Source organism: Paroedura picta, chromosome 2, assembly GCF_049243985.1.
Source record: "Paroedura picta isolate Pp20150507F chromosome 2, Ppicta_v3.0, whole genome shotgun sequence".
Taxonomy (NCBI): Eukaryota; Metazoa; Chordata; class Lepidosauria; order Squamata; family Gekkonidae; genus Paroedura; species Paroedura picta.
Genome location: NC_135370.1, coordinates 91909241 through 91926541, shown reverse-complemented (window position 1 = coordinate 91926541; position 17301 = coordinate 91909241). Strand labels below are relative to the sequence as shown.

The following is a 17301-nucleotide window of genomic DNA, read 5'->3' as shown; positions in this document are numbered from 1 at the left end:
GACAGGGCCCGCCCTAACTCCTCCCCAGGTGGCCTTACCCTTTTACTTAATACCTCAGGATCGGTTAAAGATATTGGCAGTCCTAATTGATGGACCCAAAAAAGCTATAGTTCTAGATTTTAAATTGTGTTTTTGATTTTTAATAATAATAATTGTTCCATTTACACAAGGTAGAAAGGCACCTGATAAATATTTTAATATTTTAGTATTTAAAATATTTTAATATTTTAATATTTTAATATTTTAATATTTTAATATTTTAATATTTTAATATTTTAATATTTTAATATTTTAATATTTTAATATTTTAATATTTTAATATTTTAATATTTTAATATTTTAATATTTTAATATTTATTACATGCCTTTCTGCCTTGTGTAAATGGAACAGAATAAGCCCCATTGCACAGCAGTTAATTGACAGAAAACTGTAGTTAAGGAATTCCAGTAAACCATCATCAGACATCCCGCAAATCCATGGTTTAATTAAGCTTATATTTAGTATGGCTATCTGAATGCAGGCTTCTTGACTATTAGAATTGGGTGAATAACTACATTTAGTCTTAACTATGATTTCATGTGATATCTGAATGCAGACATCCTGGCGTAATCCTGACTCTCTTGGTAATATCCCTCAGAGTACAAAGTGAAGGCAGTGAAACTAGCATTTGTGAGTTTCATCAGATTTTAAGTGTATGTCTGTGATTTGAATCCTGAGCTGATTCTGCACTTACTTTGTTTTTTCCGTTGTGGATCCTGCTGAATTCAGATTGATTTGAACTCAGGTCTTCCTCTATCCCCCTCCCATTGAAACAGAAAGTGGGAAAGCTCAGAGCACAGAGGGGAGCCAAGTGCAGCAGGAGTCTCTTTCTTTTCTTGAAGGGGAGGGGAGAGGATTGGCGACAACAGAGGAGGAGGAATAAATCCAAGAGGCAAATCTCTGCTAAGAAAAGTTAGGGCTTCTGGAGCGCAGTCACTTTAAGACACGGCTTGCAACCAGGAACCAGGAAGTCTTTGAAATGAAATCCTGGCCAATCAGGAAAGATTGCTTTGCTACATTGTTGTAGGCACGAGGCAGGAAGTTAATTTTCAAAAAGCAGAGATCTGCACATTTACTGATGTCGATTTTTGAAATATCTAGGGCTATATCCACTTCTGGATATCGCGGGGGAAAGAGAGGGTCACTCCTGATCAATCATGCATGTTGCAGAGGGAAAATTTAAAGTGCCACAAATCAAAGTGGAAATCAAATTCAGTGTAGACAGCAGGGATATATTTGAACTGGCAGTCGGTAAAAAATCCTGTGCTGACTACACCCTGGTTTCACAAGCCAACCACAGTCAAAATAAATCATGTTTGTTTTCATTTCATCTCAACTGAGCCACTGGGTGGCATTGATTGCTAGTATTCTGTTTGAGCAAGCCTTTTGGGAGATGCTCAGATTGATATTGGGCAGTCTTAAAGGAGATAGCAGCCATACTGCCTAGGTAACTTGTAAGGCTGAGATCAGATTCTGCTCAAGTGTTCTTCTTTATTATTTAAGGATACAATTCTTTATTCTTTACCCCGACTATACCAAATAAGAATAGTTTATCTACTGTTTATAGTTACCTACTATTTATTTAAGATGCAGTTCTTATTCTTTACCTCAAAGACTTGTTTTCAGGTTGGAGTTATTTTTAATTCCTTCTTTTACTTGATCACTTATTCTTCTTCTGGGTTTACTGTTTTAGCATTCAAAGTCTGCAGCTGGAAGATTCCTTTCATAACTAGTACTGAAATGTAATTAAATTATTCCTTCTCAGCTTTTATTAATATCTCTGAAAGAGTTTCTCTCTTCATTGGATGGTAACGCAGAAAAAATCTGATTAGAAAGTTTTCAGTTTTGTATTAAAAACAAGCATACACACATCCAAAATCTCTGTCCAGACAAAGCTCCTTGATTTTTACTGTGCAGGGCAGAGAAAATGTATTCTGGAGAAAATATAGAATTGTATCCACAAAATTGAGCCTCTTGTGGCGCAGAGTGGTAAGGCAGCTGTCTGAAAGCTTTGCCCGTGAGGCTGGGAGTTCAATCCCAGCAGTCGGCTCAAGGTTGACTCAGCCTTCCATCCTTCCGAGGTCGGTAAAATGAGTACCCAGCTTGCTGGGGGGTAAACGGTCATGACTGGGGAAGGCACTGGTAAACCACCCCGTATTGAGTCTGCCATGAAAACGCTAGAGGGCGTCACCCCAAGGGTCAGACATGACCCGGTGCTTGCACAGGGGATACCTTTACCTTTACCTTTATCCACAAAATATGTTCACATTATAGTTACATTATATTTACATAATAAGAATACAAAAGTTGGTTATACTTTTCACATTGATATAATTAATTAAAAATCTATAAGGTAAATAATGCAGAGTCTAGATAAAATGTAACTTGAGAATACATCCCTCACACCATATCAAGGATGAAAATTCCAAGCAACTGCTAATAAACAGTCAAATATTTAACTTTATCAGAAAATCTAGTTTCAATACCATGTTTAGTTATTATTTAGGTATTATTAAAATCTGATGATTTCTTTACACAACTTTATTCTCTGTATATCTAGAGGTCTTACACATTGTGCAATGTGTTGCTCTGGCCTCCTTTCAAGCAGTGTCATGAATTTGTGAGTCCATACCCTTTCATGGCCAGTTGTACCAGTGACCTATGCATGTAAGTATCCTTTTTTTGAGTATTTTAGAATTAGGATTCATAGAGCTGGTGCATGTGTCTGATATAGTTCTACACACAGTTGTGGCCGTGATAAATCCATTTATTAATTATAATTATAACAATTTGTTATATTACAAAATGAAGCAGATTGAAAATTTTACTGAGACTCTGAAATGGCAAACATCTCAATGAAATAATGTTTAGGAAGCTTTTTGTGTGTTCTTGCATGATAATTAGGAAAATAAAATTATGTTTTTTTAAGGTCAGCAGTTGGTAATGCAATATGGTGTCGAGCATTAACAGAATATGCAAGGGCTTGTGCTCAAGCAGGAAAACCTCTTCATGAGTGGCGGGCACATTTTGAGCAATGTGGTATGTAATGTAGGGCTCCAGCACACTACCTTCTCTCCAAGTCTTTGATTAGTTTTTCTGTCTTTTAATCTTGATCTGTATTTATCTCCCCTCCCCCTCTTTTTTCCTTAACTTGATGTTCTACTTCTACCCAGTTTTGCGACCCAGCTTGCAAAACTGGGTAGGAGTAGAATGTGGGGGCAAAAGAAAAAAGAAAAGAAAGAAGAAGAAACCTTTGTCAGGAAGGCAGAGTCCAGACCCAATGCCCAGGTGACCTCAGGTTTTCAAAGAGCTCTGATGAGTCCCACCAGTTCAGATTATTGCTCCCAGCATGAAAATACTACTGGGGGGGGGGGGAGCTTGGTTATCCACATCCTGTCTGTCTGCAGTACCCCAATATTTGGGCTTGCCTTGCCTGTTTGTTTGTTTATTAGAACTCACTTCATCAGATGGATAAACTAACCAATCCCCCCAGTGGAGCTTTATAATTACATATAATTTTTCTGTTGTATTTTTCAGCTGTTGTATGTGAGGAGCATCTTGTGTACAATGAATGTATTGACTGCTGCCCTGTTTCATGTCAACAAAAAACTCAGTGTGTTGGCAGTGAACTTCCATGTGTTGATGGATGCTTCTGCCCAGATGGTAATACAATTTTTCGAGTAATATTTTGGTATAAAGTATCGTCTTTCAGAAAGTTATTATGGTATGCTTACAACTGAAAGCAGAAGGATAATGCCAGGAATGTGCCTGTATCTATTAACTAATCAAAGCTTTGATCAATAAATGTCCCATTCCATAATTGTCGTAAATAATCTAAACTGAAAATAATATTTGGAATGCAGCCGTATAAGTATGGGAAGCTATCTGCTCCTTTTGTCTGCATGCTATGTAATTATTTAGGAATAAACTATATTACCCTATGTCATTTGATACCTGTCTGGCATCATTGGTTTTAGCTATCTGAGAGGAAGTACTGTGTTTCCCTGTAAATAAGACATACCCATAAAATAAGCCGTAGTAGGATTTCAAAGCATTTGTGCAATATAAGCCATACCCCAAAAATAAGACATACCCATAAGCTGTAGCAGGATTTCTAAGTGTTTGCACAATATACGCCATAAAAGTAAAGCTGTGGCTGCTGTTTTACTCAGCACTGTGGGTCTCTCTCCCCCAGCACCAACCAGCAACTGTCTGTGGTAGGGTTGTGGCTGTTTTGATGCCAGCGTTGGAGCATGAAGGAGAGGGGCAGAGCCAGCACCAGTGTGCCAGCCCGCATCCGCAGATGGGTGCAGAGCTCTGTGCTTGCCTGCGGGTGCCAGCTGGTGTGCTGCCAGCATCAATACCCGCGCTCCTCCACGCCATGGCACTGGCTGCCCCAGTCTCTCTCACCTCCCACAAACACCAGTAAAGCTGCTCCTCCCCGGCACTGACCAGCAACAGTCTGTGGGTCTCTCTCACCCCATACAACCACCTTTGTTGATGGCATTGACTAAGTACCAATAAGACACCCCCTGAAAATAAGCCATAGTATGTCTTTTTGAGGAAAAATAAATGTAAGACAGTGTCTTATTTTCTGGGAAACACGGTAGCAGATAAATGGGAAGCTTTCTGTGACCCCATAAGTGGAGCTGCAAGGCCTCAGAGCTGTCGTTTAGAACTTGCCTGGCAGGTAGGAGTGGAAATACTCCTTGCGCTTATCTCTCGCTTCCAGTTCAATAGTGATCACAGCATCAATGCAACAGGGTCATACTTATTTACAAGCTAAGGCTATCAGTCCATTTGACTTTCACAGTTTCAGAGTTTAAACAAAGATTGAATCCAGATTACAATTGTTCCAGATAATTGGATTAATTAAAGTTAACCAGACATAATCTAGTTGATGCATGAAATGTTGAAGTCGACTTGTATTTCAAAATTATTATTTAATTTTGTTCTTATTGTTTCATTCTAGGACTTATTTATGAAAACAGATTATGTGTAAACCCCACAGAATGCCCTTGTGATTACCATGGAACTGTTCACAGAACTGGTTCTGTGATTCATGAAGAATGTAACAATTGGTTTGTAATTTTTAACATTTATTCCCTTAATATTTTATGCATTCCATAGGTTAGAATATGTAAACCAGAAGTGCTTATTTTTGTTAAACATGCACTCTTATAAGTTGTCATTTGCATCTCCACTCAATATTGCTCTTGTTGAAACTTCTGACCTGTTACCTGTGAATTTGGAGTGATAATACTCATTGACAGTAGACAGAATGATTTTGGGGGACAAAGTTAAAATTCTGATTGCATCCAAAATCATGCCTAATTCCATATCTTGGTATATAGACCTGTTGTTGTTGTTAGTTGTGAAGGTAGAAATCTATGGGTCATATCCTACCACTTTACTCAGCTTAGTTTTCCTCCAGTGCCAAGATCTTACCTCAGGAGGAAGAACCTCTTTCACTAAAGTAAGACCCTGTAGGATGGAGGAAGGCTGGGTGGTATGACATAAGTGATTATCTACATTAATAATCAGAGATTGCAAGTCTCTGGGGCCTGACTCAAGAACTAGTAAATTCTTCTCAGTATAACACTGCTGCTCTGTTCTATAAAATATATTGATCTAGCTGAAAAGAGGCTCTGTCTGTTGCTAGCAGGCCATGTACTTAGTCTTGAAAGGCTTCAGAAGTAGAGAGGATATTTTTGATTCTTCTCAAATAACCATGTCTTTGCATACTGACAGGGTGGATTTAACTCATTTTTAGTTTTCTAATTTGGTGTACAGTTTATATGAAACTTGTATCTTCCCCTTTTTAAAAGTTTGCAGTTATGCACCTTTTAATCAGTGTACCATTTTCTCATTAATGTAGAATTACCCATTCATTTCTCCAGAATGATTCATTTTTTATGTTCACAGGTTGAGTTTGGGGTTCTTACCCGGAATAAAAGTAGAATATGAACTGTAGGTTCCCCTCAGTTCTGCCATGCAAGGTGCCCGATTCACCTCAGGACCATATTCTATGTAGAGAAGGGAATTCTCTTTTCTTCGTTGGTTGATCTTGTGACCTGAAATACCATTACTTCCCCCCTGAGGAAACTTGTGTTTTCCCCATCTGATTAACTCTGTATTCAGAGTCTCTGATCTTGCATGGTTTAGTCTCAAGTGACACTGCTTTCTTTTTTTATCCTGCAATTTCCCATTGTCACATAAGGAATTTCTCTTCAGTGTCTTCAGGTTAACAGACATAAATTTGTATTTCAGTACATGTGTTGGAGGAAAGTGGATCTGCACAAATCTTACTTGTCCAGGTATGTCTTTATTCAGATATTTCACACAAGCATTTTATTACTATGAGTTGCAATATGAGTATGTATTGACAGTTTCTATCATTATTTTAAATTTAACCTGTTAATTTTTACTGCCTGTCCTTTTATAGTTATAAAAGCACAGTGATGTCAGAAATTTTTACATAAATGCAATAACAAAATACAGATAGATGCATAACAAAATAAAGATAAATGCATCACACCTTTATGCTAAGTTCTGCAGATCTACAACAATGGTTTTGCTTATTAGTTTGTTTTTACCAAGTTTTTTTTGTTTGTTTGTTTTTGCACACTTGACTACATTACATATACTTCTGGGATTTTTTATGACTTGGCTTTTTAAAGTTTTCGTATAAATATTTTGTATTAAGATTTGTATTATTCTCGTTTATATTTTGTGCATTCTCCATGGAAAAGTGATCAACTGGTTACTTTCTATTTTAAAATTTGGGGATATAGATGGCAGCCAGACAACTTTGAAATGCTAATTATAAGCATGTTTACTTGGGAACAGCCTCCATTGATATCAATAGAACTCATTTTTTAGTAAATATTTTTAGGATTTCTTCTTGTTTTGAAGCATTTAGCTCCCTGCATCCCTAAGCTCTGTCCCATTTCTAGACTCTTCTGATTTTGTTGTTGTTAGGAAGACAGAGTTAGAGTTGATAGCCACCAAGTTCTTCCATCCTTGAAAAGCCTTTTCCAAACACTTACAATTCTGTAAAAATATATTATTTGCTCTAGCTCCAGTCTGGTAAAACTTTCCCACTGCCCATGTGGTTAGGCAGTCTGCTTGATGTGCAGCGGTTACCTCGTTCATATTTGTTTCTTTTGTCAGAAGTTGCTGAGCACTTTTCTCTCATGTGTTCAGCATTTAAAAAGTTTTTTGAGTGATTAAAAAATCCTTAGTATAATCATAGAATCATATAGTTGGGTAGTATCTCTAAGGTAATCTAGTCCAGCCTCCTGTAGAATGTAGGAAATGCACAACTACCTGCCCACCCTCAGTGACCCCAATTCCATGTCCAGATGATGCCTCCCCCCAAAAAACCCCCATAATCTCTGGCCAGTCTGGCCTGGAAGAAATTCACCCCCAGTCCCAAAGTAGCGATTGACATTTTCCTGGGCATGCAAGAAAGGGCCACAAGAGCCAAGCACGAACTCAATCCCTTCTGCACATCCATTTATAATCTGCCTAAATTCACAGAATGACCTTAGGTTGGTGAGATAAGTTTTTGGTAAAATGTGGTATGGATCCTAATTCTGTCAGTTGGATCAATAACTGGTTGACAGATAGTACCCCAAGGGTACTTGTTAATGGTTCAGTATTCTCTTGGAGAAGAGTGACAAGTGGAGTGCCCCAGGGATCTGTCCTGGGGCCTGTGTTGTTTAACATATTTATAAAGTATTTGGATGAAGGATTAGAGGGGATACTTATTAAATTTGCAGACTATACTAAACTGGGAGGGGTAGCAAACACAACAGAAGACAGAATCAGAACACAGGATGAACTTGATAGGCTCGAGAACTTGTCTAAACTGAATAAAATGAAATTCAATAGGTACAAATGTAAAGTTCTCATTTAGGTAGGAAAAGCCATGGATAACAATATAGGATGGGGGAGATTTGTCTTGGCAGTAGTATGTGCGAAAAGGATTTAGGAGTCTTAGTAGACCATACATTGAATATGAGTCAGCAGTGGCTAAAAAGGCAAATAGTATTTTGGTTTGTATCAGAGGGAGTATCGTGTAAAGATCACAGGAGATGATGGTACTCTGCTCTGGTTCAGCCTCACTTTTTTCGCCTTTAGTTATTACTTCATCCATTTGAGAAAATAATGTAGTCAATTCAGGCTTTTAAATCAATACTAGGACATTAATATTAGCCTAAACAGGACTCTACATGTCTGCACATCATAATCTTATAGTGCATTTAAATACTTTATCTTGTGTTGTTGTTAGCTGAATGTTCGATCTCAGGAGACATGCACTTCATGACATTTGATGGACGCAAGTACACATTCCAAGCTACCTGCCAGTATATTCTGGCAAAACCCCTCATCTCTAGTAAATTTGCTGTTACTCTGCAGAATGCTCCTTGTGGACAGGTAAGCCTGTAAAATAATTGTGTTGGTTGTTTGATATCAAGATATATTATGATATATTATGTGCAATATAGAATGGGTATATGGACAGTGATTACTTTCTTAATTTGGGGAAGGAATATAGCTCAGTAATAGAGCACATTTGGCAGTCCTATGTTTAGCACCAGAAATTACTGATCTTAAATAGTTTGGCTGGAGATCAACTGCCTGTAAGACAGCATTGGGCTATATAATTCAGTACAACGCAGCTTCATGTATGACTGATCTAGAGCAGTTAAATTCTTATGATTGGCCCATTATGCACGGCCGCCGAAACGGCGATTTCGGGTCACATGGAAAACGCGGAGGGGGAAGACGCGACGCATACCGGTTATACACGGGGCGGGGCGCGACGGCGGCAAAACCCAGAGTAACCGATTATGCACGCGCCGATCCGGGCGCCGCTTCTGGTTGCGCCCCGCTCACCCGGAAGCTGCGCTTTCTTCCGCGTTTCACTGACGCGGCTTTTTCGGCGGCATGCACCGAATCTGCAGCCGGTTGTAGCCGGCTCCGTGCGTTATCCGTGATTTTAGTCGCCGCCATTCCACCCCGAATGTGCGCTAAAACTCCCATGCATAATGGGTCAAAGTGATAAAAACAACAACAGCATTTGTACCAATGAATGACTGAGATTTTAGGGGATGTATCTTCCATTTCTTAATCTTAATAGCCCAAAAATTGCTGTGCATACATTTCCAATACACTGAAAAAGAACACATAGATAAGAGTCCAGAAATGTTTTAGAGACAAACAAAATTTTCAGGGTATGAGCTTTGAAGAATCAGCTCTCTTCATCAGATATGAATGGCAGACATAGACTATAGCATCTGTCCTTACTCATGACTATATTTTAAACATTGCCACATTTTTACCCTTTTGAGCAGTTGGTTGGTTGGCGGGAGAAGGGAACTCCTGGTTGGTAATTGCTGTTGGTAAATGGACATTTGTCTGACTCAGGGAAATTGCTGTGGCTTTAAACACAGCAACAGATAGATATATGTAGATCTTCAGACTGGAGATCTCTTCACAGAGTTGCTGCATAAAAAGCATTTGCATCCCCACATCAATCTTTTCCCATGTATATATCCCAGCTTGGAAGCTTTTCCTCATCATATATTCAAAATAATGATGATGCTTTATCTTTTTCTGGGAGTTCAAAGAACTGATGGCAGCATTAAACTCAGGCTTGTTAGATAAGCACAATATTTATCTCTTTCCAAAAATGTGTTGTATCAGGTGACAGAATTGAATGGCAACTGATTTCTGTGACTTTATTGATTCAAAGTGTTCCTGGCACTTCCTGGGGATAGGAGGGAGGATCTAAGACAGCTTTCAAATCATAGCTATAAAACTTCAGAAATTAAAACCATACAAAATACATTGTCAGAGTTCAGTAATCCATAACCAAATAGTGTCAGAATCCTCAATAGTAATCTGAAATAGAATTTTCCTGTGCATCTTATAGAGACTGGTAAGGAAGTCTCTGTAGTTTGTGCAGTTGTGTGGTCCCAACTAATAATAGTCGATAGTGTTTATTGGCTTACTGCCTAAAATGAATTCATCAGATTGAAAAAAAAACAACTACATCATTTGTTACGATGTGTAGATGGCATTGGTTTCTTATCTCCAACTTTTTTTCATGCTATCATCTCTTTCCTCCCATTTTTTTTTGGTCATACGTTTGATTGGATCAAGAGAATCAAAAGTGAATCTCTGGTCATGTAATGCGGTGGTACCCAACCACCGGGCCGCAGCCCAGTTCCAGGCCGCGAAGGCCCTGGCACCGGGCTGCGGCTCCCTCTCCCTGCCCCCCCTGCAGTGAGAAACTTCCCAGGCCGCAGGCTTGCGGCCCGGCAAGCTTCTTTTTGTGGGAGGGGGGGAGCGGGAAGCGCGGCCGCCAGTGCAAACGCACATGCGTGGCAGGTCCGTGCATGCACGTTTGCGCCATGAGTTGCTGCAAACGCGTATGCGTTGCACTTTTGTGCATGTGTGGCAGGTCCGTGCATGCGTGTTTCCGCCATGCGTGGCTGCAAACGTGCATGTGTGGCGCTTTTGCGCATGTGCAGCAGGTCCACGCATGCGCGTTTGCGATCACGGCTGTGTGTTTGCGCATGCGCAGCAGCCGGATCACCCCCCCCCACCGGTCCTCAGCCTAATAAAGCTTGCGGACCACTGATGTAATGGATATTTTCTGCCTCCTGATTTCTGCTGCTTTCTCAAGTTTGGTGATTTTCCAGGTTAACAGCAGATTAAGTAGGAAATTTGTACAAATGGTATTCTCTACTCTTTGCATCAGAGCCTCTTGTGGTGCAAGAGCCTCTTGTGGCGCAGAGTGGTAAGGCAGCAATATGCTGTCTGAAGCTGTCTGCCCATGAGGCTGGGAGTTCAATCCCAGCAGCCGGCTCAAGGTTGACTCAGCCTTCCATCCTTCCGAGGTCGGTAAAATGAGTACCCAGCTTGCTGGTGGGTAAACGGTAATGACTGGGGAAGGCACTGGCAAACCACCCCTTATTGAGTCTGCCATGAAAACACTGGAGGGCGTCACCCCAAGGGTCAGACATGACCCGGTGCTTGCACAGGGGATACCTTTACCTTTACTTACTCTTTGCATGAATGAAAGGTCCTTTCGCTCATGTGAGGGTATCTTTGGATTTAATTATGCATGCATCTTTAATCTATCATCTTTTATTATCTGTAATGTAAATAAAGCCTGGCTGAGGTCGTGGGAGGAGTTGTGACTCATTGCCTACCTGATTGGCCACCTGTCCAATGAATGGCCAATCAGGTAGGTTGTCCCACTCCTGGCCACACATAGAAGAAATGCTAGCCCCATCTACTGGACTGACTGCAAAAGGTAAGCCAGCCAGCGTGAGCTGGTGGGGAGGGCCTGGGACTGCTGCCCTGGGTCGGGGGGGCAGGGAGGGAGCTCCTGCCAGCACTCGCCTCCACTGTGAGCAACCCTGCCATGGCCTCACCAAACCTTGGTGGGCCTGTCCGGGGAAGGGTAGCACCCATTGTATTTTTTTTACAACGGACTCTTCAGCTAGTCTTATATAAATGCATACCAACAACAGGTTCATCATTCTGGTTTTTGCTTGTTCAGTGCATTCAGTGAGGATGTCTGAAAGCAAATAACAATTCTCAGAACAGGTAAAAAGTTTTCTTTCTATTTGAAATGATGTCAGTTTATTTGTTTTATTTCTATTTGAAATGAAACCAAAGTATTTCATTTCATAATCTTTATTTCAAAAACCTGAGGCTGTTGGAGAGATCTTTAAAATTCCTTTAAAATGATGCAGTTCCATCACATTCAAACATATATATGCAAATAAAATAACCAAAGAGATTCTGGCTCTTTGAATCAAGAGGGAGTACAGTCATCTAGAGCCTTAAAATTGTTGACATAAATAATCATCAGGTAACAAGTGCTTTTTGAATGATGTGTCATTTTGTTCAAACATTTTTTGAATCAGGCAAGTGATCAGCACAGTTTAACCTTGTCTGAGGCTCAAGTGACAGTATCATTAGATTATGTAGTTGCTTATGTTGAAAAGTGTTATGACTGTAGGAATTTTTGTTAAGTGACTACTGAGTGAGGCACAGATCAAGAGAAAACAGTTGCTGATAGCTAGGTCAGTGTTGTGAAAGAGATAATTCACTTGAACAGAAAATTACTGCAAGTAGGGTTTTAAAAACACATACTTGGAAAAATACATATTCATAATTATTTAGCTAACAGTTACATATACTGCTCCACGGTTTTAAGACATTTCCTCATATTTCTTTTAGATACACTGAAAATTAAACTGGCATGTTTATCTGAGTATATCTAGTCATAGCATTGGGGCTTGAAATTAACAACGTTATCAAGTCATGTATGGCAACACAAACCACACATGATTTGCTATTATGGAAAGTTATATGATATGATATGCTATATCATTGTAGTCCTGGCTTTTCCTATTATGAGACTGGATGTTCCATCTATTAAACCAAGCTGCAAGAGGAGCTAACACAGGATCAACCACGGCAGCAGGAGCTGAGAGGTGGTATGGAACTCAGCTCTTGCTAGGGTTGTGTGTGGCGGTGTCCAAATCGGTGTCTGAATTTCCAGGTCGACGCAGCTAGCGCCAGGCTGTGTGTGTGTGGGGGGGGGAGGGGATGCACCGGTGCATAACTTGGCACACACACACAGGCATGTGCCTGCCTGTGTGTGCGGTGAGTTACGCACCAGCGCCTGCACCTCCCCCCCTCATGATTCTTCTTCCTGCTTGCTGGGGTCAATATTTGCATAAGTAGCTGGCAACTGTCCCAGTTTCTGTGGAAGACAGTGAAGTGGTTTCAGTGGCTAAGGCCTTTCCTTCACAAATCAAGTTAGGAAATCCATTGGAGTGGTTTTTCATGAATGCTACATGCAAAACAATCCTGCAGTTTGGGAGAGCCCTGCTAAACTGCAATATTGAAAGAACTCATTTCTGCAAAGAAATGAAGGTGTTCTATCCAGGTCAGTGGCAGATTGGACAGTGAACTGATGGCCAGGAAAGCCAACACCGCACCAAAACCTACCTGGCAACAAAACAAAACTGGTGGGACTGTTGCTGTGAGTGGGTAGTCCTTGTAACATGTGAGGTGGGCGTAAGCCACCACAACTATGAGCTAGTACTTCCTGTCATGTGCAAGGCAGGCAGGAGTTGGATGAATGTGTGCCAGCAGCCATCGCCTTACTCAAGTTAGATTGACTGCTCTTCCTCCTCTGTGGGGGTTGGGCCATTTCCAAGGGTTGCTTTACAATTCATCCTCCCTCTAAGCTGTTGGGTTTTGTCTGCAAATTTAAATCTCAACAGTGGCTGGTGTTGGTGAGAACAGCTTGCTTGTGTACAAAACCAAATAATAAAACTTTCCGTCAAGATCCAATTCACAAGTTCACCTACTTTTGCAGTGAAAAGTTTTTTATACTCTTTGCCATATATGCTGTGACATATATTCTGAACTCCTCATGGAAAGCCTTTGTATTTTTCATGTTATTTCCCGGATTTCATTCATGTTTTCTGTCCTAATACAGTCACTGTAATCTTTTTTTCATTATAGCCTCTGGGAAATATTTTATTGGTAAGTGAGGTAACTGGAGAGGAATGCATGTGGTGCTTTTTGGCTTTTGCACACTTTTAAAAATTTAAATGAAATTGAAGCAAATAGTATCAACAACATCAACATCAGCAGTCCTAGGTTGGGATGTTGTCAGATTTCCTAGAGCTAGACTACGATCAGATGTGTTTCCTTGGGGCCAGGGACCACCAGTTGGTTGGAAGTTGCAGAGTGGAGTATAGATAGAAAGGCAGTCTCTCAGATATGTGGGGTCCAGACCGTGAATGGCCTTATGGGTGAGTACCAATACCTCCAGGAGCCAGTATAGTTACTGAAGCACAGGATGAATATGTGTCCTGCAGGAAGTTCCTCTGAGTACCCCACCTGCTGCATTCAGGAGCAAGGATAAGGGAAAGCCCACGTAAAGTGAGTTACCAATCTAGAGGGGACCGTTGCATGGATGGCTATGACCAGGTGTTTTGGGGCCAGATAACATTTGGCTTGGCAAAGGTGAAAAAAACACCAGCCGTGCTAGTCTGGAGACCTCCACATATATAGGTAAGGAGGCATCGAAGATCACACCCTAATTTTTGGCTGAGAATGCAACCATTGCACCCCGTCCAGATAGGGCAAGTGTGCTTCCTCGCCTGGTCCTTTCTTACCCTGCCACAGGACCTCTGTCTTTGAATGACTGAGTTTCAGGTGACCCTGACTGAGCTATCCTGTCATTGCTTCCAGACAAAATTGTCTGGAGGATATCTAGGCAGCCCTCCACAAGGAGTTAGAGCTGGGTGTCATCTACATTGGTGGCACCCAAGCCCAAAGCCCCAGACCAGCTGGGCAAGAGGACACATAATTTTTTTAAACAAAGTTGGGGAGAGAATTGCACCTTGTGGAATCCCACAGTGGAAATGGCATTAATGTGATTGTGTTTGCCACCGAAGGGCTGACCCACCAAAGGGCTGACCCTTGGCATCGGCAAGGTGGTATGCTAAGAGCTCATGAACCCCTACATTGAACATTGTCGTGAGCTCAAGTAACACAAGCAGAGCCAACCTTCCCTGGTCCAGTAGTATCTGTAGGTCATCCATTAAGGCAACCAGAATTGTTTTCATGCTATGGTCAGAATAGAATGAATCCAAGACTGTAACTTCACCTAGGTATGCAGCAGTTGGTCTGCGGTGGCCCTTTTAACCACCTTCCCCCAAAATGCTAGATGCAAAACAGGGTGGTAGTGTCATGAACCCCGGTTCCTTATCCGAGTTTCACCTGAATTCTCTTGGAGACTCCCAAGCGAGTGTCATAAATCGCCTATTGGTTCCTGTCCTCCCTTTGCATACCAAAGCATCTAACCGTCAGAACACCTTATCTCATCCTGCTCTCAATGACTTTGCTAGAAGCTGCAAAGTCTCAACACTAGTAACATTTTATTTATGTATTTGATTTTTAGCCCGCCACTCCTGAGAAGGCTCATGGCAGGTTGCAACAGATAAAAATTCCCCAATAAGCCCCCCTAAAATACACAGTCAACAATAGACTATCCAATATCCAAGACAAAACCCCAAGTACCATTTCAGGGGTGGACACGAGGAAACCAGATCTCAAGCTGCCAGTAGCATGATCCAGGTGTGTGTGTGTGTGTGGGGGGGGGGTCCAGATCGTCCTGGTGCGCCGGCCTCAACCATAAACCTGGCAGAAGAGCTCCGTCTTACAGACCCTGTGGAATGCTGAGAGATCCCGTAGGGCCCGTAGCTCTTCTGGGATTCCACCAGGTAGGGACCAAAAAAGCCCTGGCCCTGGTCAAGGCCAAGTGCACTTCCCTCGGTATGATCAGTAAGTTTGTTCCTGCAGAGTGTAAGGCTCTGAGGGGAACATAGAGCAGAAGGCGGGCCCTAAGGTATGTGGGGCCCAGACCACAGAAGGCATATTTTAGCCTGTCCACAGTGTCTTATGGATCCTGAAGGTTTTCTGAATGCTCTGCGGGAACCAATGCCCCAGTCAACTACTGGAAGAGCTGGTCAATGACTGGCACAGCCGAATGTTGGCCACTAATGATGAAATCGCTCTTCGACATTGTATTCAACCCCACCTCAAACAGGCCCCTTGCCACACAGGAACTATGCAAGATATGCGAGCTGAGAAAGCTAGAGTGAGTTTGGAGGAAAACTCATGACAAAGCTTTGAGAACAGGGACTAGGCAGAAGATGCCCGAGTCAAGTCCTTGCAAAGCCAGTTCTCGAGACCACAGGGTTTGTGAAATCCAAAAGGAAGCTTTATTCAAAAGACTAGTACAAAGGCATCTACAGGCAAAGTTCAATGAACAATGAAGGGTGGGGGTGTTGATACTGAACCAGGCCTTCAGGGTAAAGTGGTCTGACCAAGAAATGTCCTTTGCTGCTATCAAGTCAATTTTCAGCCCTGCCCCAAGGATCAGATCTAGGTTGTGGCATGCCGGATGGGTGGGACTGACAACAAATTGCAATAGTCCCAGTGCCGCCACAGATGACACTGGGGGCCTTTCCTCACAAGGACCAATGTTGCCAATTGGTCCCACACAGCGGAAACGCTATTTTTAAAAGTGCAATCTCGGCGTTACGCATACCTGCCTTTTTAGTGGAATTCAGTAGCGTTTCATTCGTTTCCCACAGGTTTCCGGTCTTGCAAAAATCGCTAGACAGGAAGCGATTTTTTCTGTGCTTTGTCCCGCCCCTGGCCGTCAATCAAGCGTACAGCCAATGGGCGGTTGTTATCATGCCCCGGGAAAGCCCCTTTCTCCTTAAGAACAGGTTAAACACACACACACATTGCAACGAATATGCCTTGATTCGTTGCAACGGAGAGACCCATCTAGCTGGCAGCTGGTGTGTGAGCTGGTGATTCATCGTTACCATGCTCCCCCCAAGTGAAAAGAAAAATCCCCCCCTGAATGGGTGCGATTTTCAGCCGAAAATAAAGGGAACTTGCAAACGGGGCTGTGTTGTGCTTGGGGACTTAGGGGAGCTTTAAAGCACTTATGTGGAGGGACTGTAGCCGGAGAAGCCTCGCTGGGTGAATGAAGGCTCGCTGATTCGTTGCTTTCTGCTCGCTCCGAGAAAAAAAAATGGCGATCGCTTCGCCGGAAGTTCGGAGGACAGAACCAGGGGGAGGGACTTTGTTGAAACCGCAACAATGGGACGCACAGGTCTTTTTCGCTAGTGTTGCAGATTGCTTGCAAGAGTGTAGTGCTTTTCGGAGGGTGAATCCACTTTCCCCGATTTCCCTTTAAGCGCTACAACGAATCGCTTTTTGCGGGACTGTTTCAGGAGTGTGGCAGATTGTGTGCGACGTTTTGCGGAACTGCAAATTAGTAGCGTTTACAATTTGCAAGCCTTCTGCTATATTAAAGTCATGCGGAATAGCCCTGAGTCCGAGCCACTAATCAATGAACCAAGAATCAACTTTGGGGGAGGGGCTCTAGAGGTTTCCTAAAGGTATGCTAGTTTATGTGTAATTTAGTTTCAGCCAGGTAAGTCTTTCTTGTGTTCTTTATACATTTCTAATAAAGTTTTCCTGTTTACCACAAGACTGCTTATTGGGATTTTCAATCCTGGGCTTTTAAGTCTTGTATTTAAGGTATAATGTTAAAGGGGTGGTTCAAACAAGCAATTCAAAAGAAAATAAAATGTTTACCTTTCATGGGGTGATTGCCACTGAAGCAT

The 17301-nt window shown here is 41.8% G+C and overlaps 1 protein-coding gene across 2 annotated transcripts in view; it reads left to right on the top strand.

The window, feature by feature from the left end:
* The window catches only part of OTOG (otogelin), a 180046-nt gene that overhangs the window by 19962 nt on the left and 142783 nt on the right, over window positions 1-17301 (top strand). For both annotated transcript variants that reach the window (XM_077321603.1, XM_077321602.1), the window contains exons 10-15: window positions 2601-2707; window positions 2970-3079; window positions 3578-3703; window positions 5013-5121; window positions 6311-6357; window positions 8337-8482. In XM_077321603.1, the coding sequence (XP_077177718.1) occupies window positions 2601-2707; window positions 2970-3079; window positions 3578-3703; window positions 5013-5121; window positions 6311-6357; window positions 8337-8482 (645 nt within the window). The remainder of the gene's footprint in view (window positions 1-2600; window positions 2708-2969; window positions 3080-3577; window positions 3704-5012; window positions 5122-6310; window positions 6358-8336; window positions 8483-17301) is intronic.